The sequence below is a fragment of the Podarcis bocagei genome (assembly GCF_964188305.1).
Source record: "Podarcis bocagei genome assembly, chromosome: 7".
In the NCBI taxonomy this organism is placed as follows: Eukaryota; Metazoa; Chordata; class Lepidosauria; order Squamata; family Lacertidae; genus Podarcis; species Podarcis bocagei.
This window is the reverse complement of record NC_138132.1, coordinates 38,142,230-38,168,680: the sequence shown is the minus strand read 5'-3', so window position 1 is coordinate 38,168,680 and position 26,451 is coordinate 38,142,230. Positions and strand designations below refer to the sequence as shown.

The window sequence follows — 26,451 nt, the reverse complement described above, 5'->3', positions numbered from 1 at the left end:
ATACAAATATTATTTAACTGTGTATAAATGTCTAATAAATTTAAGCCAACACAAGGGGGAAGCCTCTTGCTGAGTTCTGCTGAGCACAGTAACCACAAATTTGTCAAGTAAGTAGCAGCTATGTCTTAACAAGTGCTTGCATATCATGCCTGTCAGCTGCCATCTTACTGGAGAAACTGTCAATATATCTAACTAACTCAGAAATGACCGATCTTGTCCTGTTCAACACCTCTGCACAGCACACTTTGTACAGAAGTCAGTGGATCCATCAATCACTGAAAAGTGCCCAAATAGTCATGACAACCTGCACCGCACACTCAACAAAAGGTCCGTGCAAGTGCATCCTTCAGCAAAAAAGGAGAGACATTAGTAGTCAATACTTTCACTTTGGAAGACACTTGGATTCTCAACTCATTCATTAGCTGGAATTGTGAGGATACATGATCATATCACTTATATTCCTCAAACAAAAACTCTCAAATCCAAACAACCACATATATCATTAAGATTTGCTGTGAGTTATAAAATCCCTGTACATAGACCAACTCAGTATTGCACTGTTCTGCCTGCTCAACCTTTGCAGGTTTCCTAACTGACTGCATTTTGCATTCCTTCTTCAAGAGCATGTGAAATTATTGTGGTCAGAATATCAGTGTCATTAGTAAGCCAAAGGCAACGGTAACATTAACATTTGACAGGTTTGTTGTTCTGACCACAATGGCAGTAATGTTGAAAGTTATGGCAGTAATGTTGAAAGCATCTATGCACTTGTTCAGTTTGCAACATGTATTACTTTTGGATCAGTTTGCAGTAATCCATGATGCACTCCCCCCCCCCCCGGTTGTCATTTATATAATCAAAGTTTGAAGATCATCTTGTATACCTCACATCTTAGCCATCAAACAATTGTGCTCTCCTCCTTACTGTTGGTGGCTGCATGTTTATACATGAGAGCAATCTATCTACAGTCAAGTATGCTCTCCACTGTGCATCAAAGGTGAAAACATTTTTCCCCCATTATTATATGGTAGGCCTGGGAAAACTCCTGGTCTGAAATATTGCTGCTGCCAGTCAGTATGGACAAGACCGAGATCAAGGAGCTTCCTATGTGACTTAACCTGCACATTTCCCAAAGGTACTCTCATTTGGAAACTTACCATAAATTTCCCCCCATAGGACGCACCGGCCCATAGGACGCACCTAGTTTTTTTGGGGGGGGAATAAAGGGGGGGAAATTATTTTTCCCCCAGGCGCGGGGCTGGGGCGGGGGACGCCCGAGCTTCCCCGACCCCAGCCCCCAGAACAGGCAGCTCTCTGCAAGCCTTGGGAGACCGGCACGACTTCCTGCCGGGCTCCCACGCTTGAGGATATCTGCCTGAAGCCCAAACCAGGTCGGGGAATAGCGGGATGGCGGCGCTCCGCCTCCCTGCTGTTCCCCGAGCTTCTGGGGCTGGTGGCGGGGAGAAGCGTGCTTCTCCCCGCCGCCAGCCCCACTTGCTCTCCAGGCTTCAGCGAAAGCCTGCATTCGCCCCATAGGACGCACACACATTTCCCCTTCATTTTTGGAGAAGGGAAAGTGCGTCCTATAGGGCAAAAAATACGGTACTTAGATGGACACCAAAGTGCTTCTACAAATACAATACAGATGCTGGCATTTAATTTATTCTCATTTGCCTTTTTTAAAAAAGATGTCTTTTGAAAGTCTTTAAGAGCAAAATAATAGTGAAAAGGCTACAATGTCCATTTTACATCTGGAGGCAGCAGCACAACACACGGCAGCATATTGGGTTAGACATATTAATAGATCAAACAGTTCAAGAATTGCAAGCCAACACTCAAAAGTTTTTGACTGTGCACAGGCACACAAGGAATCGCCAAAAAAAAAAAAAAAAAGCCCACCTAGTTTGTACCCGTTTTCCAGGTCCTGCATTCCACACTCTAATTCTAGCTGCTCTTTGCACCTACACTTTGAATTCGTTCTTCACGTATATGGGCAAACAGCTTTATTCCACACATCATCATACTAGGGTCTATCCAAAGTCACAATGGGGCTTTGACATGATTTTCTTACTGTGCCAGCTGCAGAAAAAATGCTGAAAATAGAGATGCCCTTGTATATAGTTTTCATAGACCTGACAAAAGTATTTGACCTCGTCAGCCAAAAAGGACTCTTCACACTGCTCAACAAGATAGGATGCCTACCTAAGCTTCAGAAGAAGATTGTGTCCTTCCACAAGAACATGAGCAGCACCATCCAATATGACTGCTCACTCTCAGACGCCTTCCTTATAATAAGGCCTATATTTTGATATTTTTCTTCCAACCAATGTTTACAGCAGATGAGCCCCCAAAACACACATTTGTCTGTAAATGCATGGGCTTATACTTGTACTATTAGAAATCTGTCATTTGACTGAGCATCACAGTATGGTTCAGATCACTGGTTTGGTTACACAGCTGCTAAACAGGGCCAGTGCAGGCTTACAGATATGGAGATAATCCAAACTAGCCCAGTAGTTGCCACATTCAAGCTTCTCAGTGAATATTCATTCCTTAATGGAAGGTTCAGCTGAGTCAATATTGGTTAATTGAAGACACAGATCAGTGAACAATAAATTATAGCTCTGATGATGAGAAGCTAATGCAAAAGGGTAGAACAGTTTACAGCCTGGTTCCATTTATTCTCCTTAAGGCGTAAGGGCGCCAATATGCAATGCCACCCTGCAGAGTCAGACACATACCCAAATAAATGTATTATGTCTCTTAACTTTATGAGAGAATCTCTCTTACTCTCTTTGGTGGAACTAAAGCTTAACACACATACAGTACACAAATGCAACATTTCATGCCATCTTTAAGCTGGACTCCTTGCTCCCCTCATCCTACCTTCCAGAAATAGCTGATACAATTTTCTGCCTCCTGCCTCAGTGCTAACATAGAACTATGAACTGACTCACAGAACAAAGGCAGCAGGACCTTTGCTCTTACACATATGAGGATTTCTCCACAAAGGACATTAACACAGCACAGGGCAGAATCAGAACACCCAGCAGTTATCCTACATGTAAATTAGGTGAGAATCTCCTCCCCATTCATCTCAGATAGCCTTTTCCTCCCTCTTTACATAATCACTACAAAATGAGTTATTTCCATATCATCTGGGCACTTTTCAGCATTGCTTGTTTCCATTAAAATGTTTTCTATAAAACAATATGTATTTAATTCTGAAAAGATCAGAAACTTTGGGTTTCACAAAAATTGATCCATAGACTTTAGGGACATCAAATAGCAGGGAGATTTTTCTTTAAACTAAAATGGAAACTTGCAAAGTATGCTCAACACCAGATCTGAAATAGGAGATATATATTTACTTGACACAAGACAGGCTAAGCATCTGCCAGCAAAAGCCTACGCACTTAAGATCACCATGTGCCCAAAATTGCTTGCTTCTTTGTTCTGGTTCAAATACAGTGGCACCTTGGGTTACAGACACTTCAGGTTACAGAACCCAGAAATAGCACCTCAGGTTAAGAACTTTGCTTCAGGATAAGAACAGAAATCGTGCGGCAGCGGCGTAGCGGCAGCAGGAGGCCCCATTAGCTAAAGTGGTACCTCAGGTTAAGAACAGTTTCAGGTTAAGAACGGACCTCCAGAACAAATTAAGTTCTTAACCCGAGGTACCACTGTAAATGTTTTCGTACCAGATCTAACCTAAGAAAGAGAATAAAGCATTGGGTCAAAGAGAAAACAGAGAACTACAAGAAATCCCTCAAGGAAGGCCTAGGCCTCTGCTCCACCTGCAAGGTCACAAAACAGAACTAATAGGCAAAACAAACAATTTGAAACTAAGTCCCCCCCCCCCCAGCCTTAACTCTGAAACTGTTGGAGTAGAAGAGTACAGAAGGCAATGGTGAGAAAGGGAGGGAGGAAGAATAGGGGGACGAGAAGGAAGCAGCAGAGAGGGTCACGGGGTTGGGTAGAGTCACGGGGCACCATGGAGGACATTAACTCCAATGTGAACCCGATGCCCAAGTGCAGGAGCTGGAGAGGCAGCTGGAGAAGCAGAACAAGCAGCTCCACATCCACAGTGCCAGTGGAGCTCCAGGCGGCAGCCCTAAAAGGTTTCTTGGCTGACTTTGCTGCCATCCCCTGCCACCACCAGGAGCAACTGTCTGCTGCAGGGCTTGCCCAAACAAGGCCAGGCCCAAGCAGCCTCTGTTGAGCAAAAACAGCACAACAGGAAGCAGCCTAGTGCCAGCAGACAATTCAGCAGTAGAGGGAGTCAAGGAGAATACAAGCCTCCTGGATGAAGTGGAGCCACTGGAGGCTGAGGAGCTGGAGCAGCTGGCCAGGTGAGAAGATTCACCTGGCTCACAGTACCAAAAGGTATGCCTCTTTTGTGCTGTGTAAGCCAGGTGATCTATGGGACACTGCTACCCCACAGATTAGCTGATTTGTGCAGCAGGCTTGCTGCTCTGCAGACCAACTGATTGCTCATGCCAGCCAGCCAGATGGAGATGTTAGGCACCAAACCTGGCACCCGGACATCTTCATTGCCTCGCAAAAGGCCAGCAGCCTGTCTTAAAATGCAACTAGCACCTAGCTAATTTTGAACGCTGCTTATACCTTCAACATTCTCATTTTAGTTCTCCTGTGCTGTTGCTAAAACCGCAAATATCCTACTCACCAACTCCAAGCCACAATGTCAGGCAGGTGACAGCTACCATTTTTTAAACAGATATCCCGTAGCATTTGCACATACAAAAATAGTGGCAATGTTGACAGCTTAAGAGTTTTCTTATTAAGCCATGTAAATTCTTCTAAGGAAATCTATAAAAATTTCTAAAGAAATTAATAAAGACACTCTGGGGACCCCTGCCATGACAAATCCCACTTTGCCAGAGTTACGATTGGGAAGAACATAGAGATCACTTCCAACCACAACCACCTATCCCAAGAAAGTGAATCAGCTTCACCAACACACTGAAGGCCATGAAGACCAAGGACACAGAATGTTGAGAAACAACCTTTCTTATCTCACTTGTTCTCAGCCTGCATATGAATAATTTCTAACAGGCACAACTGTTCTAAGAAATCATGTGACCTAGTAAAAGTTTGGTTAAGGAAGAACACTATTTCTCTGTACAATTCCTACACAACGGATCCAAATCCGTTACTTTTACTGCGTTTCCCTGAAGTATCTGTTCAGCTCAGATTCCGTGGAACCTGCAACATACTGAAGGGAAAAACAAGTACAATGAGTTTTCTAGAAGATTTGTTCAGAGCATGAAAGCAAACACAGTTTTAACACAGTTCAAACTAGACAAGTGAAAAGGAATAGAACTGCCAGAGCATTCAAGTAACAGCAGTTAAAACACAAGCATGACTCTGTCAGCATCGCCCTAGAGCCAGTGTACCAACTGGACTCATGCACCTCAACCCCGACTGGGCTAGGTGAGCTGGGTAGCACCGCCAGAGACCTCCTTTCTCACAGGAACAGGTCACAGTGCTGTGGACTCACAGCTTAGAGCTGAGAGCACCGGATTCACTGTCTCAATAATACAGTCGTTGCGCAGCAGAGTTTTGCAGAGTCTTGCAGAGTATAAACCACTCGGAGAGCAGCTCTGTAGAATATCTTCCTTTTATTCTGTAACTACAACTATGATACAAAGCTATATACAGAGCTGAATATTCTAAGCATAAATCAATGCTACACTGAGAGTCTGCAGCTGCTCTTAGCAGCAATCTTATCTCTAGGATCTCCAACACTCTCACTCTCTCCGATACACTGACTGACTGACTCTCTCTCACACACACAGATATGTTGCTGGGCAGAATAAGTAGATAGGCAGGACACGCCTCCTTCTCTCTGTGGAGTCAGCAGAGACCATCAGGAGATGGTCAGGAGATTCTTGGGTATGGGAGGGGTGAAATCTCCTCAGACTCATCACCACAGCAATCTATTACCCTGTGGTTAGAGAGATGCAGGGGTGGGGATTATCTACCTTAACTAATCAAACTGCAGTGCAGGGACCTAGGGAAGAAGACCACTCTAATCAGCTTCCCTTCCTCCAAAGGCTTAAGACACATCCTCAGAGTACATCAATCCCTATTTGCTTCAGTTCATGCTTCTTACTCAAGCTATACAAGTGTGAACATGAGAATCTTGTCCAGACTCTGCTGGAAATAGGTAAACTACCTGCTTACTACATTTTTATTGGCAACTACCCATTAATGAGCCTTAACTAATGAGTTAAACAGCTATACTAACTGCTTAATGACTGAAACTCTTCTGGTGACACTGCTGCAAATCTCCAGGCACCATCTGCTCACTTAAATTTTCATACTGACAGGAAGTTATCATGCCTGTCTTATTGCAAAAGGCACAGGCAAAAGAATATAGGCATTCAAAACATTTTACAATGACACAACAGTTAAACACGATATCAATTCAAGAACACCAGGCACACGTGCAAACACTTGCTGGAATTCCCTATTAAACATATACATACATAAAGTTTTCCATGTAGCTTTTTTTAGACATACCATCTTGGCACAACAGCCAGGCTGGGATCAGCAGCCATTTGGCTCTACCTCCCACACTCCTGAACTGTCTCCTACATACCACCTCTCTGCATGAAACTTCATTATGTACCATTGTGAAAGCTCTGTTGCTTGAATTTGCTTATTTTCTTCTTTCTTCCTCATTATTTTTCTTTTTGTATCATATTGGATCATAAGCCATTTTTTAAAACTGTCAACTACTTTGAGTGGTTGGTTTAGCCATCCAACCCCAAACACTCACCAAGCTACAAAAGCAACAGTGGCAGGAAAATAAACCAAGCTCTGGAAAAGCAAGTCATGACTTGTTTGCTCATCTATGAGACAACTCTTAAACTAACTGTTGCTTAGTGTTATGTAGGAAGGCAGTAACAACAGTCTTTGTTTTTTTGTAATTAGCATAAGTATCCAACTCATTGGTGATTTTCTTTGTTATTCTTACAATGTTAATGCTTTAAAAGTCTTGATCAACACTTAATTGGTTAGTTCACTAAAGCAGTCACATTCCAATTTGTAATAACATATGTAGGTTTACTTTTAAACCCAGAAAAGTTACTGCAATATGCAAGAGACATAATAGCACATTTTAGCACAGAGAAGAGTTGCAGGGGACAGAAGACAAAACTCTGCTAATTTATCATTAATGCAATGCTCTGCTCCTAATCTACCCAAGGACAGCAATCCTGTTGAGCACTGATGTTTTGTTACTGCATCCCCTTCTGGGATAAAGGTGGTATTTACATGTCATCCACTCTACCCATAACTTCATGGACACAAATGAAGTCAAGGGTTTCAGGCTCAGCAGGTTTATTAAACTAAGATCAAATAGTGACCTACAAATTGTTGTCATCAACAACTTTGTTACTGCAAATTACTTTAAGCTAAACTAACTGAGAATCACTGCAAAATATTCACCTTTTTTCTTGAAGTTACGTGACACTTGCAAATTTTACTAACGTTCTATTTTCACATTCACCTTTCATCAGTTCATTGTCCATCTGGTAACAAGACTTACACATATATAATATGTCTATTCAGAAGAAAGTCTCATTGAGGACTTACTCTGAGGCAGCAGTCCTGACACTTACCTGAATGCAGTGGGACCTAAAAGAAGGGCAAGTGTATTATAATGGTTAGAGTGTTGAACTACGTGGGAGACCAGAGTTCAAATCACTACTCGGCCATGAATTTCATTGGGTGACCTTGGGCCAGTCACTGTATCTCAGTCTAACCTACCTCACAAATTTATTGTGTGGATAAGTTGGGGAGGGAAAACTATGTGCACCACGAACTTCTTGGGGGGAAAGGTGGGCTATAAAGTGTAATCAATAAAAAATAAAAAAATGATTTGAGCTTGTTGTTTTATCTTTCTCTTTGGACAATTGTTTATCAGTATAAATAAATATGTACAACTCCTTTAAGACAAAACATATCAGACTCACTGTTCAACATGCTTTGAAGTCCAGAGGTACATGCCAATAGCATGGGTAATGTTTCTAATGGACGAATAAATTTTCTGGGCACCTTTCTGAAAGGTTCTGTTACTTATTGGCAGAAGTGGGCAAAAAAGCACTCTGTTCCACAAGAAGGTACAAGACAGCATCCAAGCAAAAGGCACACTGACCCAGCTCACACTTAACACTTTTTGGTCCATGTTCTTGGAACAAGCAATGAGCAAGAGCATTCCTTCCCCCATATCCTCCTCTCTCTCATTCCCAGCTGCAAAACAGAGTTTTTTTGGTTTGTTAAAACCAGTCTTCCTGTTGCAATGTAATGGAGAAACTGTGATTTAACAAAACAGTCTCCACTGGAGGTTGTGATAAGGAAGCACTTATTTAAGTTTGTTGCTCTTTTCCACTCCAGCAAGCTATACTTTGTTGGACCAGGAACATTACACCCAAACCCAGAGAACACTCTTTGATTAAGTGGCTTATCCATTTTCTAAATAAACTAGGTCAGTATGTGACAAATACTTCAAATTCCAGACAAAGCAGGATCCTGTACACCACAGAACGGCGGCGGCTCTATGAAGATAACAGATGTCAAAAACAGTCTACACCCATCACAAATATTACACATATTAGGTTATCTACTGAATTTAAAGCAACTTGACAGCTCTTAACACACACAAATCAGATAGCAGCACAAGAAACACTTAGGCTAAAAAACTGAACCCTCTGGGTGACATTCCAATTCAACAGAATTTGATGATGTGAACAGCGTTCGAACCTCCCATTGTTCTAGGCATGTTTTGCAAAATGGAATTTCATTAGCATGAGCAGTTTTTGAGCTCTGGGTGCAGTACTGCTCCTAAAATTTCAGATTAAAACTGCAGAGTGGAAGGAAAGGAGGACCTTTTTTCTGCCTCCCCACTTCCAGCCGCTCTCTAAAGACTGGAGAAGAGACCCTCTTAAGAATATTAGGGGGGCAGGCAGGGGAAGCATGGCTTTGTTTTTTGCAGTCTTCAAATGAGGACGAGACCATGTGAAAAATGAATATAAGATTTTAGCTGCAGTTCATTCATTTTCAGCTTTGTACTGTTATTAAAAAAGTATGCCTAGACATTCTGTTCTGCCATACCACTACATCGCCAACTCAAGTTTGCTTACATTAATTTCTCACTGCTACACTACCTATTGGATTTTTAACTGATGATACAAGACAAGAAAGTGAGAAAGGAATGTAACATTTTAAATGTTTTTATGCCATAGAAAAAGGGTTCCTAGTTCCCACCCCTTAAATTAAGGGTATGAAATTAAAATGATTACAGCACAACCCAGTTGGAAGTCCCAGTTATTTCAATGGGCCTTAGACATAGTCATGTGTATACAGTATAGGATTAGTGTACAAATGATAAAACAATTTTGTACAATGTAGCACAGAGTGGGAACAATATAAATTGCAAAAATATGTTACTGAATTGAAGCTACAATGTTTTACAAACTATGCACACCAATCTGGAGTAAGCATTACTGAATTCAGTAGAATATACAGGTAAATCAGAAAATTGTAAATTTAAAAGGAAGGCAATTACTCAGATGTAGGAATCTGAAATCCCCAGTGTGATCATGTGGATGTAGTAACTCCATGTGTCTAACAAAACTTTTCAAGTACATTTTAGTAACCCATGCAACCATTCTTTAAGGAAGGTGAGTATATCTCTATATTGCAGGTGGCTGCTGGTGAGTGTGTGGACATCCCTATAATATAATCAACAAATCACAGTATTAATTTAGCAACAAAATTGTCTATTTAGCTAAATTATGTACCCATTATCAGTACATAACATATTGTGACATACACGAGCAAGCACTTTGACTCTGCACACCCCTCCAATGAAGGCTGCAGCACCCTCTAGGAGTTTTGACTGTGGAGAACTAGTGTTATGTCTGTGGCTTACGAAACTTTACTTCTCTGATACTGCTACATCTTAATGCACATTCATACAGAGAACTAAAGGGCACACCTGTACAATAAATACTCGGCAAGTGTCAGCTACAATTAGTTAGGCATAATGACTAAGAGACTGAGCTATCAGTAATTAAATATCCCTAGTTCAATTCTCTCTTCTGGAATAACCTCACTAGGTGGCCTTAAACAAGCCAGTCTCTCAGCCTTAGTCACCTACTTCACCCCCACCACCACACTCTATCTGCTTTAAAGAGGATAATAATACTGTAATATTACAAGGTTGTTGTAAGGATTACAAGTTAATAAATGTGAAGTGCTTTAAATACCTGAAAGCTCTACAAACAATGTAAGAAACAGGCCACAATCCAGAGAGGCATACACACCACATTCTGCATTATGCTTGTTCATGCTGAAGATATATTGACAATGAATGTCAACTCACAAAGTTCAGTTTCTGAACTGCACTCCAAGCAATGACACCAAGAGATAGGAAACCATCCAGACATAATTCATACTTGTTCAGGCACAGCACCTGCACACAGAGGGACGTATATGGGACCCTGTTTCCACTCCTCAGCATCAAAACAGTATGCTGGGCCATTAGATCAGTGGTTGTGCATGCTTCCTGTGTCTCAATCCAACCCTGCAATGCAGTCTAGTTGCTTAAGTTCAAGCCAGGAACGATGTTGGAGGGATACACAAATGTGACACAGAACTCCTGACCCCTGCAATACTGCATATCACAAACCAAGCAAAGAGGGAATGAGTGGAAATGGTGATCCGTTCACATGGCCTTCACTTAGTTTGGCTCAGCCAGAAAGTGAAACACTTTCTGAATCCAGGAACTTACCCATCTATAAATGCAATACTAAACAATGAATTCAAAAATTCAAATCCAATGTTAATGTCACAGCATCAGATGACTGCTAGGGCTCTTTATCTTTTAATTTAAATAAGTAAACAATCTCACTTTAAAGAACAAACTATGTTTCAGTCATATATTTAGAAAAGTTTATAAACAGTTTAATCACAAAATAAGTGTTTTACATACTTTCATTAAAATATTGGCGGAGGGTTCACTTTTAAAATATATCCCCCCAAAATCTCACAACCAGCAACCTTTTCTGCTTGCAGCAAATTTCTATGCACATTTTCTCACGAGGGTTGGAAGGTTCAACTGATATGCTCTTTCTTGGACTTCTCCCAGAATCAGTTGCATTGCCAGAAGTGCCCAATGTAGCTCTAATGTGCTGGGACAGTGTATCTGAGTCCAGTGGTACCTCTGGTTAAGAACTTAATTCGTTCTGGAGGTCCGTTCTTAACCTGAGGTACCACTTATCTAACGGGGCCTCTCGCTGTAGCTGCGCCGCCGCCACGTGATTTCTGTTCTCATCCTGAGGTAAAGTTCTTAACCAGAGGTACTACTTCCGGGTTAGCGGAGTCTGTAACCCGAAGTGTTTGTAACCTGAGGTACCACTGTACAGTCTTTACAAGATTGTGGGAAACACTCCTGTACTAACTTAGGTTGCACTGGGATCTAGGGTTCTCAGGATGTCCAACTTAGAGCTTCCTAAAAATTTCCCCACTTCTTATGAAAACACACAGAAATAGCCAGACAGAGACCTAAAATAAATTTGGTTAATTTCTATTCAGAGAAGGTATCTCAAAGAATGACAATGAGCAGTTGTTAAGTCATTTCTGAGACTTGTACATCCTATATTGAACCATAGAAACACAGATAAGAATTTCAAGTTGGAACAGCCTACAGGACAGGCCATAAGGCAATGGTAAAGCATCTGTTTTGTGTGCTACAGTTTACAAGGTCAGTCCTCAGCAACTCCAGGTAGGTCTGGAAATGTCCTCTATATGAAAACCTGCAAGACCCCACTGCCAGTCAATGTAGACACTACTGAGCTAGACAGAGCAATGATCTGACTCAGTATAAGACAGCTTCCTCAGTTCCAATTTTTCTGTTTACAAGCAATAACTTGTGTAACAATCTAGTAACTCCAGCTAAACTTAATAATAATAATAATAATAATAATAATAAATTTTATTTATATCCCGCCCTCCCCAGCCAAAGCCGGGCTCAGGGCGGCTAACAACAATCAAATAATCAGTCAAATAATCACACAATCTGAAAATATTTCATTATAAAAATTAATTAAATCAAATTGATGGCAACCAATTAAGCAGAGTTATGTGCAGGTTGCCAGAGGAGGGAGTCAGGCTGCGCCCTGACCAAAGGCCTGGCGGAACAACTCTGTCTTGCAGGCCCTGCGGAAAGATGTCAGGTCCCGCAGGGCCCTAGTCTCTTTTGACAGAGCATTCCACCAGTTTGGAGCTGCAGCCGAGAAGGCCCTGGCTCTAGTTGAGGCCAGCCTAACCTCTCTGAGGCCTGGGACCTTGAGGATGTTATTATTTGCAGACTGTAGGTTTCTCTGTGGGGCATACCAGGAGAGGCGGTCCCGTAGGTACGAGGGTCCTAGGCCGTATAGGGCTTTAAAGGTTAAAACCAGCACCTTAAACCTGATCCTGTACTCCACCGGGAGCCAGTGCAGCTGGTATAATACCGGATGAATGTGCTCTCGCAGCGAAGACCCCATAAGGAGTCTCGCCGCGGCATTCTGCACCCACTTACAACAATTTCTATCAGCAGTAACTCTGAATTCATACATTCCTGCCAAGCTAGCTAGTCTGAAGCTGGAAACAGATTGTCAACCTAAGGTTGCTTCAAGAATAGGCATATTACATGTTGATATTGAAAACAGACCCACAAATGACCCAACACAAAATGCCATACTAACTATGGCCAGAGATCAATTACTTTTCCCATACGCGTCTCAAATTGCAAACTATTATTTGCTCTACAGCTGCTAAAGTGAACCTGTAGTTGACTTATGATTAAAAGCCACAAGTGTTACTAGCCTGACCGCACACACACCTACCTATATTAGTCATTTGTGGCATAGTGCATGAAAGAAAAAGAAAGCTCTTGTATTTACAAAAGCCTCCCTCCATGGACAAACGGAGGAGATTCTTGTCGCAAGCAGCCAGGTAAGGAGTTTTGCCAATCCTGAATTATAGGATCAAGCTGTCTACTTCTGTTGGAATAGAAATAGCAGGATTGATTCAGTTTAACACAACTCAACCAGCCACAAGGGTGTGACCGAAAGACAATCCCTACTCAAAAAGTACCCAGCATAAGCTTTATCTTCAAGAACATCACAATGGGGGGGGGGGACTATCATGATAAGTATATTCACCTGGGCCAATTCCCTGAAACAGCAACGTTTTCTCTCTCTCTGCTCCTTTCCCCGTTTTCTTTTAAACTATGAATGCCAGGAATTGGCAACACCGCTGTCGGCAGGCCTGCCTGAGCCAGAAAACGGGTTCTGCCCACAGAAGTGTCCTCGCTTTCCCGTACAGCCCTTCGGCCTTTTCCCTTGAAAACAAGGATTTGCTCCTGCGCCAGAAGGGAAAGGGAGCTACCGGCGAAGGGGCTGCACTTGCTCCCTAACTCTTGGCAACCGAGGCCAGGAGGAGCTATGCATGCGCGCATGGTCCTGGCCGCAGACCTCCATCCTGGACGCCACTTCTTGGTTACACCGGAGAGTGACGGAGGACAGAGGTAAACCTGGGTCAGATGCAGGTTTCCTAAAATTGCCAGGAGAGGCTATGTGCATTGCTCCGCACCTGGGCTGGCCTCTCCCTGCAGCCGCCCGCCGCAAAAAAGTTGACCCATGGGGGTCCACTGCCCCGAAGCCCTCCCCCTCCCCCGACCTCCCTGGCCTCAGTTTCCCCACCAGCTAGGAAGGGCTCCCCGCCCCGCTCACCTCCCGCACGTCCTGCAGGCACTCGAGGACGGCCAGGTTGTTGGCCCAGCTGTGCTTGGGGCAGACGCGGGTCACGTCTTCGCGGCACACCGGCTCGTCCGCCAGCTTCCAGCCGCCTCCCGCCGAGGAGCCCCCGCGGGGCAGACGGCCGCCCCCAGCTCCGCCTCCGCCGCCTCCCGGGAGTGCTCCCAGCCCCAACTGAGGCAGCGGCTGGCCCCCCAATCCCCCTACGGCCGCCGGCTGCTGGCCCGGGAACCCCTGGGCGGCCCCGACCGCCGCTGCCCCGCCTTGCTGCTGTGCCCGGGCTGACCCGAGAGCCACGAGCAGCCAGAGGAAAGGGGCGGCGAGGAGAGGGCCCGGCCCGCGTCTCCGGGCCGGGACACGTCCGCACGGCGCCATCTTGGATGCGACTCCTCTCCTCAGCTCCGCTCGGCCCGGCCCGGCCTCGCTGCCTTAGGCCCCGCCCGCCGCAGCCTGCGCGCGCAACGCCAACGGCACTGGCGGTCACGCCCACCGCCTCTCGGAGTGCGTAAGGACGGCGGCGACGTCGCCGCGCCGAGCAGAGCGAGGCAGGTGACGTCACCACCTAGCCAGGGAAAAGGGTTGTTTGTCGGAGAGCGGCGCGACACCTACTGGCAGGTCTTTCAGGGAAAGGAACCGGAATGGCGCTTTCCTCTGTCGCCTCTCTCTCGTCATATACCCCGACCCTCTAACTTTCCCCTAAAGTTATTCTATTTTTTCGGAAATTCTTTCTTGCCCATAACAGCAAGACCACTTATTTTTATCAAGTTAAGATTACTGTATATACTGTGTGTGTGTGTGTGTGTGTGTGTGTGTGTGTGTGTGTGTGTGTGTACACAGTAATCTTATTTTCTGTGCAAGCAGAACTATGTGCCCAGCAAATTGCCTAAGGCTCAATGGAACTTCCTTCTTATCTGTACTGTAAGTGCCGTGGGAGTAGTTTTTGCACACATTCTTTGCTCACAAGTCATGCAAATGCCATAACCTGTGGCTAATGCAGCAAACACCTTCCCAGCCAGGATGAATATGATTCTGCAAAGGTTGGCCATTCTGTACTACCTCTAAAAAATCATATTCTATTAGTTTTTGTGTTGGTTTTAACGGCTTTTAGTTGTTTTTACTCTATTTTGTATGCCACCTTGCTATATAGAGCTAGTGTATTTAGTCTCAGGGACCAGGGTTGAAATCCCCAGTCACCAAGGAAGCTCAGATGGCAATCTTGGACACTCACTCTCAGCCTAACCTACTTCAGGGAGATGTTGTGAGGATAAAATGTAGAGGGGAAGAACTATGTAGACCACCATGAGCTTGTAGAAAAATGTGGGATATAAACACACATAATAATATAAATAACAGGAACACAATAGTAGTCATAGTAATAATAAATGTTATCCCGTCTACCTGACTTCTCTACATAGGTAACGATACTAAAGCCACCCACACGTTACAGAGAAAGGAAAGAACATGGTGTTACTGCAGGTCCTACCCTTGTTGTTGGTAATTTATATTATTAGAGATTAAACTATCTTTATTTGTAAGTAAGCCTCTTTGAGGCTTAGGCCAGCAGTTATGCTTTAGAAACTCAGCAACACAAATACTGAGCTGAATTCCTGTATCAACACTTTAATGGTCAAGAGTATGACTGCTACATAGTACAGTGGTACCTTGGGTTATGAACTTAATTCGTTCCAGAGGTCCATTCTTAACCCAAAACCATTCTTAACCTGAGGCGCGCTTTCGCTAATGGGGCCTCCCGCTGTCACCGTACGATTTGCGATCTCAACCTGGGGCAAATTCTCAACCTGAGGTACTACTTCCGGGTTAGCGGAGTTTGTAATCCGAAGCATTTGTAACCCGAGGTACCACTGTAATTAAAAGATATGTTCAGTGTACCTCAAATTCCAAATGGTGAGTGGTTTCAGACACTCGATTGGCTTTACCATTGCACCAGCACAGTTCCAACTTCGCTGCTGCCCTTCCTCACCCAGATATACAATAACAGCACTGTTGGGAGGGAGACCCTGAAACACCACCACGCCTGCCTTTCACCCAAGATAAACATTGAATTCACTCTGTCATTTAGAGTGGAGACTATGCAGTCACCTTTCAGCAAACTAGGTAAGTTTCACAGTTGTTCCAAACTCTGGTAGATTAGCTTGCTACACGATTACCTTGCTACATGGAAATATCCCAATCATATATGATAATTACCACAAGATATTGGATCCACTAACCCAAACTTCAGGACTTATTTGGCATTTAGAGGATCCTATATTTATATCTCAAACATTGCAGGTTGCTTGTCAGGCAGTGCAAGCAGCAACTTAGCATTGCAATAGAGGGTTTTGCCATTTGGAGAAAGCCAGAGATATTCAACAGTCTATATTCTTCCTCTTGTATATCTTAAACATTCTTTATTCTTCCTGTTGCATATAAAAGTAGTGTCTCACACACACAAAGCACAGTTCAATGGAAACATGTACATTTTTAGACAGATGAGTCATACAGTTAAACTTTAGAAATGTTGTTCTGTAATTCTGTATAGTAACCCATCAGTTCAGGCAGCACACAATGGTGTGATTTCTACTGGTAAAAAAAAAAAACAACCCTAATATTGGTCTTGCAATTTGCATCTCTCTTGATTGCTAGCCTTGGGCAAGAACACATACATGAAATATTTGATCCTATTTTAATTTATAGCAGAAGATGAATCACCAACAGTCCCAGCAAATGGTTTTTTTTCTGTCAATAGAGTTGGTAGAGTTCTGAAATTGCTTCATGTTTCAACTCCCAATGATCTGTCAGGCACAGCACTCTGCCCAGTTCTCAATGGAGGTCTATAGGAAGTCTTACAGGAACATATTTATACCTGAAGTTGCCCATTCATCATCAGGCCACAATTATATTTTCTTATTCACAATGTCTTTTAGCAGCCAATTCCCACCAGGCTTCACCATCACCTTTTACCAAGCCCAATCATGGTCCAGAGATATAACTTGAACAGCTCACTTCAGACAAGGTCCCATCTTCTTTATTAGATGGACTGAAACAGAAATTTAAGCAGTCTTCTGCCAAAGGAGTATTGCCCATGCCACAAGCCTCCAAAACCACAAGAAGAGCAGAGATCATGATCTTCATCCAAGGTCAATGGTAAATTTCCAGGAAATATAAACTGGCAGCCAATTTTTTTTTCTCAGAAGGGCCCTATAATCTGCCTAGGCAGTAAAGGCAGAAAAGCACAGGGTCCACAATAAGGTAAAAGTGGTTTCCTTTAAGATGAGGTGGAAACAAAAATCCATAAATTTAAAAAAGAACAAATGTGTGGGCTGGGCATGGGGGAGAGCTGTTTTAAGGAGCAAGATTTTGCTTGTGCAGCAATGTTGGCAGGGTGCACTCAAGGCAGCTAGAATCCAGTTAGCAGCAGAGCTGGCTTGTGGGAAATTAGCTCAGTTCAGAGAGTAGCTCATTGGGGCAGCATGCAGCAGACAGTCATTGCCACTTGTAGATCTTCACCATCTTTTCTGTCAAGGTAGCCAAGAAGCTGTTGCGGTTCACCTCATAAGGGCAGACATCTAACACAGGAAGGTCAGCAGGGAGTTTCTGCAGCAGGGAGCCACTCCCTGCATCCCAGAGCTGCAGGATAAACAAATAAGAGTCACAGCTTATCAGGAATCCTGTTGCATAAAAATACAGCTCTAGCTGTTACTAGTTGGGATGTAGCAAGGAGACAAGTTACAAAAGTATTGAACTGTTACTTTCTTGTACATTGGCAAGCAGCCTAACATCACCACACATTTTGGGTGGAGTCAGAGTGAGCAAATGGTGTAATGCTGAGGACATCCCTCTTTGGCGCTCCCTATGTACAAGGAGGAGTGGTTGCAGCCCTGGCACAGAAAACATGCATGTCCATACCCAGAGTCAAGCCTCAAGGAAAGTGAGAAGAGGGAGGACAAGAGAGCCCCCATGTACATATGATGGAAAGTGGCACTGTGATTGCCATGAGGAAATGCTCCAAAGAGGCAGATACAGGCTATACCAGTGTCTCAAAACAGAATTTTCACTAGAACAAGGGCCTGAGTCTTTTCTCAATGACTGACCCGGCATTAAGCTTCCAGCATTTTAGACTATTAACACAGAGCCGGACACAACATCCTACTCCTACAACAAAGAACAAAAAATGGTACCATGGCAGAGTTTGATGCTTCATCCCCAGCACACACAAGAATACTGCCATCATCTTCAGGACTCTGGAAGATGGCATTTTTGGTCAATAGTTTGCACGATGGACCCGCAGTAAGAGTTTGAACTGGACGACATGAACAGATCACATCCTCTGTCCCATCAGTCAGCTGAGTAGAGGTCAGCTCCATGACCACACACCGTAAACAGTTGTTGTTTCTATCTGTGGGATGAAAGTGAAGAGCTTTCCAGGGGACAGGTAGGTATCAAGGTATCATAGGAAGGTATCAAGACAAAACACTGTACTCTGGTTTAAGTGCAGCCCAGAGGCCATTGCCTGAGCGCTTCACTCACCACTCATGGCAACTACCCCATTTCCTTAGGATACTACTCACTTGCAATCCCTTCCTTGCATGTCATCCTACGGAAGCAGGAGTGCTCATACTGCACAGCAGGTCCCTCTTGGAAGCTGCAAAGTTCTAGGGAGGGATAGACTCCTGAAGTAGTTGGCACTTACCCTTCATTGGGGTGGAAATAATGCCCCCGGTAAAAGATCCATATTGTATTTGGGGATGGGAGACTGCACCCTCTCTGCCCCATCATCTTGAAAAGATTTGGGAAGACTGGGGTACAGAATAACTGGTGCAGCATTTTAGATGCAGGCCAGAGGTATCCTCTTCTCTTTTAATGTGTGTGCAAGAGAGACGCCAACAACAAACATGGTAAGTGGTTTCTGTCCACACAGTTGTAACTGTGTCCACATTTAGGGTGAAAGGAATCCCAACACTGCATAAAAATAGCCCTGCCCTGATGTCTACACATCACAACTTACTGGGTCTGAATGTTGCAAGGCAGTGCCGTGTGCTGGCCTCTGTCTGAAGGTCAATGCAACCTCCAGGCTCCAGGAGGAGGTGGTGAGGCCGGTAAGAGCCACTGGCCTTCTGTTCCCAAAAGCAGGCTCCCTCCAGTGTCCCAGATACCAGTCCACCATAGGGCAGTGAGGCAGAGGCCATTCGGGGAAGATACGATAAGGAAACCACAGGGCACCTGTGAGGGACAGAGGAAAAAGCAATAACCAACAATGTCAAACCATTCCACTTTCCCTACTCATTTGCTGTTGTGAGTCTGAACAAGCATGAGTAAGGAAGGATTTCAAAGAGAACTGGAGAATCACTCTCACTTCTACATACCACTGGCCAAAAGAACTGGTGCTATGACTGAGAAATCCTATTAATATTTACCTCTGAGCAAGCACCACTGAACACTGCATAATTGACTTCTGAGTAAGAAACAAATTGAGCTCCATATCACCATGACTGTTCACAACCCCAGAAAAGAACAAGGTAGAAGTCAATCACTGCAGGCAACATTGCAAGTATGACAATCTCTCCAGGGCTTACCTCACCCAATGTTCATTCCTATTCCTCATCCACAGAACTGATTGAAAAATACACATTCTGAGAAGTCTTAGTGCAATGCATTAAGGACTGGAAATTGGTCCCAGACAAGTTTTATCAGGCTAAACCTCTGCCATTAGGCCACTCTCCCAAGCTCAAAGGTCTTCATTCTGGCTTACAGTGGGGAGGTAACCAGCAACCAGAGTAAAAGTTAGTGTTCTGCAAATTCTGTGCCAGGAAAGATATACCAATAACACATGGAGTGCAAATTTTAAAGTTCTACAGGCGCTGATCATCCTTCATCTGCTTCAAAGTCCTCTACAGTCTTAATTCATATGCTCAAAGGACATGCTAGCTGTATAAAGCAGGAAAGCGATACCTGGACTTCTGTGGAGCAAGCTCCTGGACATGAGAGCTTGTGTCCCGCAGGTCATACACCAAGACAGAGCCGTTGACCAAGCCAGCATAGACATAGTTGGTGTCATCCAGGCACCAGCTGCAGCTCCAGACAGGTCGACCAGTATTGTATGTCTGCACAACGGTGTTTGTAGTCAAGCTGAGGGAAAGTTAGCGTAGCTTTACATATCAAAGCGGTCTCCCATTGAGGACCTTAGCACTTCTGCACATGGCCCACACTATCCAGCAGATACCCAATTGTGGGCAGAACAGCACAGTTCAGACAAAGCTGCTCTGCAGGTGCCTGGAAATACTTCCAGAATAAGATCCTTACACAATCTCCTGGACCACAGAGAAAGGAAGCAGGCATCATAATCATCACTACTCACCTGGTAAGCTTGAGGGTATGGTCTAAAGCAGCAGATAAGAGCAAGCCATCTGCACGGTTGCTGAAAGCCAAGCCCCGGATCTGCTTGCTGTGGATGGGGACATATTGGCTGCTCTTTGAGTTGACAGCACTCATCATCTTAATTCCACAGCCTGAGACACAAAGCAAACTGATCAGCAGAAAGCCCACCCTGCTAGAGTCCAAATGCTGCAATGTCTGTCCTCTTGATTGACCAAGGCAGTGAAAAAACCATTTCCATCATAAAACTTAGGGACTTGCTTCAGCAGGCAACTCACCAGGAATGAGGGTGCTTTGTGGAGATGGCTGTGACACTACAAGGCAGCTCAATGGGTCGCAGTATGCCATAACCCGGCAGTTGCCCACCTGAGACACTAGGGTGGCCCTCTCAAAGTGGTACTTGTGCTGGCCCTGGCTGGAGGAGAGGCAGCCTGGAAAGCACGAGCGAGAGTTGCTGGGCTGCTGAGAGGAAAGGGTGTTGTGGCGAGCCATCAGGGCCTTTAATTCCTGTGGAATGGAAAGCAGGAAAAATGAGGCAAAGAAAGCATGTGTGGAGCTGAGAGCACTGGATGTTTCCACAGGCAGAACAGTAGTAAAAGTCAGGAACAACTTGTTCTGGGTGGTTGTTTCTTTACTGCTTTTCTATACAACTTGGCTATTTTTTGCTTGTAGAGCCCTTCTAATGCCCAACCATCTCATCCTCCAGCTAAAATATAGCTGGGATATCCTACCCTTCAACTTGCCACTTTTCATTCTGCAAGGTGGTTCCTTAGCTGAGCTTGCCTTAGTTTTTTCACTATTTTCTGCAAGATCCAATTTCTATTCCTTCCTGTGTCTATTTCTTCTCCATGTATTGGTGTCTGATGAGTGTCTGGAGGATGCAGGCTGGGACAAAGAAGAGCGCTGTCTCAGAACTGTTTTGAGAGGTTGTCTCTGGGGGTATGTCAGGGGATGTCTTGTGTGGGTCCCCATTCAGATTTTTTTGTGCTCTGGAATACTGCTCTGGAAGTTTTCTGAGTTATACAAATTCACTGAGGGTATATAAAATTTACCAAATTAGAGTTTTGATTTGGAATGTTTTTGTGACTCCTTTCCCCAAATCACAAGCTTTGACATACAAACTCAAATCAAGGAATGAAACTGGGCCAGTGTGATGACCTGGGCCCCAGATTTTGGGTGCCCAATGGCACCCACGACGTAACGTTACACCATGACGTCATGTTACATCAGCGGAACGTTTCTACCAGAAATCACGTTTGGAAGCCTGGCAGGATCTCAGACGTCGCCTCAGAGGTTGCAGTGGAGCCCCACAGTGTGGGTGCCATGCCACCCAGGGCCCCCTAGAGTTGGCGTCAGTGAATTGGGGTGTCCTATTATCCTGTCCATCATTAGCAGAGAGTGAGAGAAAAGGCCATGAAGATAGCGCATTTCATTTTCTTGTACATGGGAAGGGGATTTAGAAGGTTCTGCATGAACAGGATACAGCTAAACCTACCTGAACTTGCTGCCGAAGTTTACTGCATTCATCTGTCAAGACCTGCAGCTGGAGGCGGCTCTGTGCGGATTCCAGCTCTGCCTTCCTTCGTAGCATTTGCTCCTTCTCTAAAGAGCTGCAGGAGAAAAGTACAACAAATGCAATTAAGGAAGCTCATGAGCCAACCCATCTCTCTCTCACTGATGAGTAGAATTAATTTTCTATTCCATTTTCCTGCCTGCCCAAAAACTTTTAGAGACATAATAACAGTCTCTTGAATTTAGACAGAGACATTTAAATAGTAATACTTCAATTTCAGAATAACCATGAGAGATTCAATAGAAAATGCATCTCATTTTATCTTAAATATATATACTAGTAAAAAAAAGTTACAGAAGCAGGCATATATCTTCACAGGGACATCCAAACACTACCTATCATACCTACCTAATAAAAGTCTAACAAAGCAAGCCCTTGAACTAAAGCCTGGTGTTGGGACACAAGTATCTTCTGCAATCACACAGACGCTCATCTGACTCAGCTGATGCATAGTGATAGTTTGCCAAGACAGGTGTTTATGCCAGGTACTGCTACCCTCAAACTTATAGGAGGAAAGTTGTGAGTATATACCTTTTCATGTGTTCCTGTTCACTGGTGTCCAGCGCTTTCAGGGTACGAGCATAAAGGACTACTATATCCGAGCGCTTGGCTTTCTTATTACACTAAAAAATGAAAAAATGTGAACATAAGCCAATTTATTGGTTACAAAGGAAATATACTGTGCTGCTATTAATTTCTCATGACTACTACACAAACCAAGTGGTGATACTGCTTTTCAAATAGATCTCTTTGCAAAAGCAGGGGTGAATGTACACAGTGTTGGCTTGCTGAGAGACTCGTCTTATCTCAAGTAGTTCTCCAGAACAATCAGTGGGACTCCCCCAAACATGCAAAAGTGACCTGCTCAACATCATGCCCAAGCATCTCCTCTCAAAGTTTCCTTGTGCCAACAGGTAGTCTTGTTGACCTGACTGATCCCAGGCAAAATCCCTGAACTTAGCCAACAAAGCAAAGACAACAACTTAAAAAGGTAAACAGCACCTTACTACCACCCCTCAAAAATCCCATTGTCTCAGGTGGAAGTTCTACCACTGCTCTGTCACCAAATATGATGTACAGCAGCTGCTGCCAACTTGATGTCTTCCAGAAATTTTGGATTACATGACTTCATTCGGACTTAACCAGCACATTTGTGCTAGCTAGCACTGACAGGGGAATTGTAGTCCAAAACATATGGAGGGCACCAAGTTGGCAAATGCTGATAAAAATACTCTCCTCACAGGAAGAGTTTGACCAAAGGGAAGGACAACTTGCTGCAACTCCTAGAGCCCAGATTTGAGGAGTCCTGCTGTGCTCAATGCTGGCTAAAGTGCTGTTTGAAATCCTGCAATCAGTTTGAGTGCCAAAACAAGGAAGAGGGCATCCAAAAAATGGAACACAACTCAGGGAGTGCAAAGAAAAACACAAGAAGGTCTACAGAAGGCAAGCCAAAAGAGGAAGAGCTTACAGGAAGATGACATGGAAAGTAATGCAGAAAGGGAGAATTGAAAAAAGGAAAATAATGTGGAGAGAACTGTTGCCCACAAATTTTACCAAAGACAGGAAAAGAATAAATGGGTTTCAGAGAGGAAGATTTAGGTTATGCATCAGACAGAAGAAACAAAATACCCTTCCAAGCTTTTACCTGTGGGCATTTGCCCACTTGTCCCTTCAGCCACCTCTCAATGCAGCTATAGCCAAAGAGATGCCCACACCGCAGTGCAGAAAGACGGTGCTCCCCAGCATTTGTCCACTCTTCAAAGCAGATGGCACAGGTATCACCACTCTCCTCTTCCTCACCCAGAGGAGCCAGAGGAGCAGCTAGGTGAGTTCTCTTTAATGGAGTTGTCTGAAACAAGAGAACATGGAAAAAGTCAAGCAAATGCAATCTTGGTTTATCTTAATTGGCTGCACATCCTCCACAGCACACACCCAATTATTCGTACCTTCTTCTGGAGGGCAGTGGCACCTCTAGCATCAGGATGCTCTGGCCCAACAGAATCCCCTCCAGGAGGCTCCATTTGGGTTGCATCAGAAACTGCAGGGGAGAAACAAAGGAATAATTAATATAGGAAGAGATGGGGACAGGTTGTAATTAGTGCCACATAAACAAAAACTCAGTAACAAATTGTTAGCATTTAAAAGGGAAGTTCAAAGTGACTGAACACAAACCACTGCTGCCTAAGAAAAAAAGATAAAATAGAGCAGCTTTTTCACCAAGATAATCCTTCAAACTATGTTAACAGGAGGCATTTTAAAAAAAAAACAACTTGGCAGAAAATAGTAAAATAACTCATCCAGCAAGACACCCTCTGCAAATTCCAATGGTGGCTTCCCAGCACAAACCCCTTCCACCTATGTTCACAACTGGCTTGCTCCAACCTTCCTTTCTTCCCTCATTTCCCAAGATGCCCCACCTTTGTTCCTGCAATTTTACTATCCTCATCTGCTCTTTTTAAAAAACGTCCAACCTTCTCTTGCTGTTCAGAAAAGGGAGTACCATGCACAAATAAAATGTATATGGTACCTGAATCTCCCCTATAAACCCCTTCTCAAAATTCCTCTGTGAAACCCTTTTTGTGTATGTGTAAAATAAATTAAATAATAATAAGCATGCCTATTTGCATAACACAACCTCAGTTTGACATTTAACAAGGTTTGTACAAAGATCAGAAAACAGCTTTCAATTATTCAAAGACAGCAGGATACACTGGCGAAGTCTGGCCTTGGTTCAAGTCTCTGCAGTCATGAAATAAACGGTATGGTCAGGCCCAAGTCATCCTCTCCCAACCTAGCCTACCTCTCAGAGTTGTTATGAAAATGCAAATGTCATACACTTTAAGTAAGCTGCCCTAAGCAGAAGGTAATGAATACAGTCATAGCTCGGGTTGCAAACGTGATCCGTGCGGGAGGCACATTCGCAACCTGCAGCGCCGTATGTGCACACACGCATGACGTGATTCGGCACTTCTGCGCATGACGTCATTTTGTGCTTCTGTGCATGCGCAAGTGCCGAAACCCGGAAGTAACCCGTTCTGGTACTTCCGGGTTTGGTGCGGTCTGCAACCCGAAAACGCACAACCCGTAGCGTTCACAATCCGAGGTATGACTGTAAACAAATAGATGGTTGTGGTCAAAGGTAGGCAATGCATCATGAGCCATTTCTGAAGTTTTAGGCCCCTTTAAAGAACCAATACAAACCTCCCATGTTGGCTGGCCCAGGTGCCTCCTCAAGGGCACCCACTGTCTCCTCTTCCTCCTCAGTGGAGCTGCTGCTGCTGTTACTCTCAGAATCACTTAGAACCACAGTTTCATCTGAGCTGTTCCCACTGTGACCTGCTAGGATGTGTGATGCTGCCGTCGCTTGTGTCCTGTTGATCTGGAAATAACTGTCTAATGGTGCTGTGGACCTGAACATCCAAAGCATAAATTTTCATTAGAAAATGTAAGATGGAAAGAAGAACATGACCCACCCATTTCCAAGCCACAAACTTCAATAATTTACACATCTGTCTCTCCCCCTCCGCCTCAGAAGCCACAACTTTTCATTAGATTCTAAACCAACTTTTCATAATGCGCTACCTTCCATCAACATGAACATTGCTCTGTAAGTTGAGCTAGCAACTCTGTAGCCAAGTGTGGCTCAACAAACACTGCTCATCCTTCCACCCAATCCTGTGAAGTGCATCTTCTCTCCCTCAACTATCTCCCATCCCAGCAGGTCCTTGTACAAAATGGGTATTTGGGTTTGCTTCCCCATCCCTTTCTTTTTGGTGCTAAGTGTTTAGATGGTAAATTCTGAGAGTTTTGTTTTTTTAACTGAAAGCTACTCTGAGAGCTGGGTAGAGAACACATGAAACAAGAAAACTACTCTGCAGGCAAAGCACAAGCTCCACCACCAAGCTAAAGCCCCACGCCTATCACATGAGTTTATCTAGAAGCCAGCTTACAAATATCAGCTGCCTCCAGGATCTGCTTCCCACATGATCCCCCCAACAGGAACCTCCCTGGAAGATCAACCCTCACACTGACAGATGCTCACCTTACACACCCAGGATCCACCCCTCGCATACACTCTGTCAGGGACCAACTTTGCAGGATCTGACCCCCACTCCAATAGGCCCCCATCTGCAGTATCCATTCCTCACAGACAGCAGCTACGTGGTTGCAATTGGACCCACGCCAGTAGAAAAATGCACCTGGCTATCACAATTTCTATCCCAACAAAGCACATGCTCTACCATGGGCATAGCCAGGGAGAGTGCAGGGGGCAGCTGTCCCCCACTACATCAAGTAAATAAATAGAAATACTTAACTGACCATTTGCATTGCAGATAACTCTGTTCTGCCCCCCCCCAACAAAAAGACACACCCCCTCAAAAAAAATCCTGCCTATGCCTATGTGCTTTGCCACTACACTATGACAGTGGTGTAGCCCATTCCCTTTCAGGAACACAGGGAGAAAAATGTGAGGAGCCTCTTTTTTATAAATACCAGCTGCCTTCAGCATGTGCTCCAACAGACACCACCTTCACATATCCTCGCAGAACCTGTCTGCTGCTCCAAGAACCAACCCTGCAGGCTCCATGTCACCACCCCCATTCTGACATGTGTTCCCCCAGGATCTCTCCTCCCGCACTGTGACAGACACTCCTTCACGTACACACCCTA

The 26,451-nt window shown here is 44.2% G+C and overlaps 2 protein-coding genes across 3 annotated transcripts in view; both read right to left on the bottom strand.

Moving 5' to 3' along the window:
* The window catches only part of GLG1 (golgi glycoprotein 1), a 69,796-nt gene extending 55,537 nt beyond the window's left edge, over nucleotides 1–14,259 (bottom strand). Inside the window, exon 1 of one of the 2 annotated variants that reach the window (XM_081203364.1) lies at nucleotides 13,809–14,259. In XM_081203364.1, coding sequence (XP_081059490.1) covers nucleotides 13,809–14,207 — 399 coding nt within the window. In that variant the 5' untranslated portion in view covers nucleotides 14,208–14,259. The remainder of the gene's footprint in view (nucleotides 1–13,808) is intronic. The other variant, XM_081203365.1, reaches the window with a different exon arrangement.
* Nucleotides 14,260–16,223: 1,964 nt separating this feature from the next.
* Nucleotides 16,224–25,933, bottom strand: RFWD3 (ring finger and WD repeat domain 3). The gene is made up of 11 exons (XM_081203381.1): nucleotides 24,982–25,933; nucleotides 23,727–23,818; nucleotides 23,426–23,629; nucleotides 22,312–22,403; nucleotides 21,703–21,817; nucleotides 20,486–20,714; nucleotides 20,191–20,341; nucleotides 19,785–19,961; nucleotides 18,841–19,055; nucleotides 18,014–18,231; nucleotides 16,224–17,462 (listed from the first exon to the last, which is right to left on the bottom strand). Exons 1-11 carry the CDS (start codon nucleotides 25,205–25,207, stop codon nucleotides 17,319–17,321), a joined length of 1,863 nt encoding a protein of 620 aa, XP_081059507.1. The 5' UTR covers nucleotides 25,208–25,933; the 3' UTR covers nucleotides 16,224–17,318.
* Nucleotides 25,934–26,451: the final 518 nt, after the last annotated feature.

Excerpts from the sequence above, each read along its gene's own strand:
- RFWD3 (XM_081203381.1), bottom strand. The coding sequence starts at position 25,207 with ATGCTTTGGATGTTCAGGTCCACAGCACCATTAGACAGTTATTTCCAG. Across the intron at positions 21,818-22,311 it reads GAACAGGAACACATGAAAAG|CTCTTTAGAGAAGGAGCAAA; the intron begins GTATATACTCAC and ends TTTCTCCTGCAG. Across the intron at positions 17,463-18,013 it reads AAGCATCAAACTCTGCCATG|CTCTGGGATGCAGGGAGTGG; the intron begins GTACCATTTTTT and ends TTTATCCTGCAG.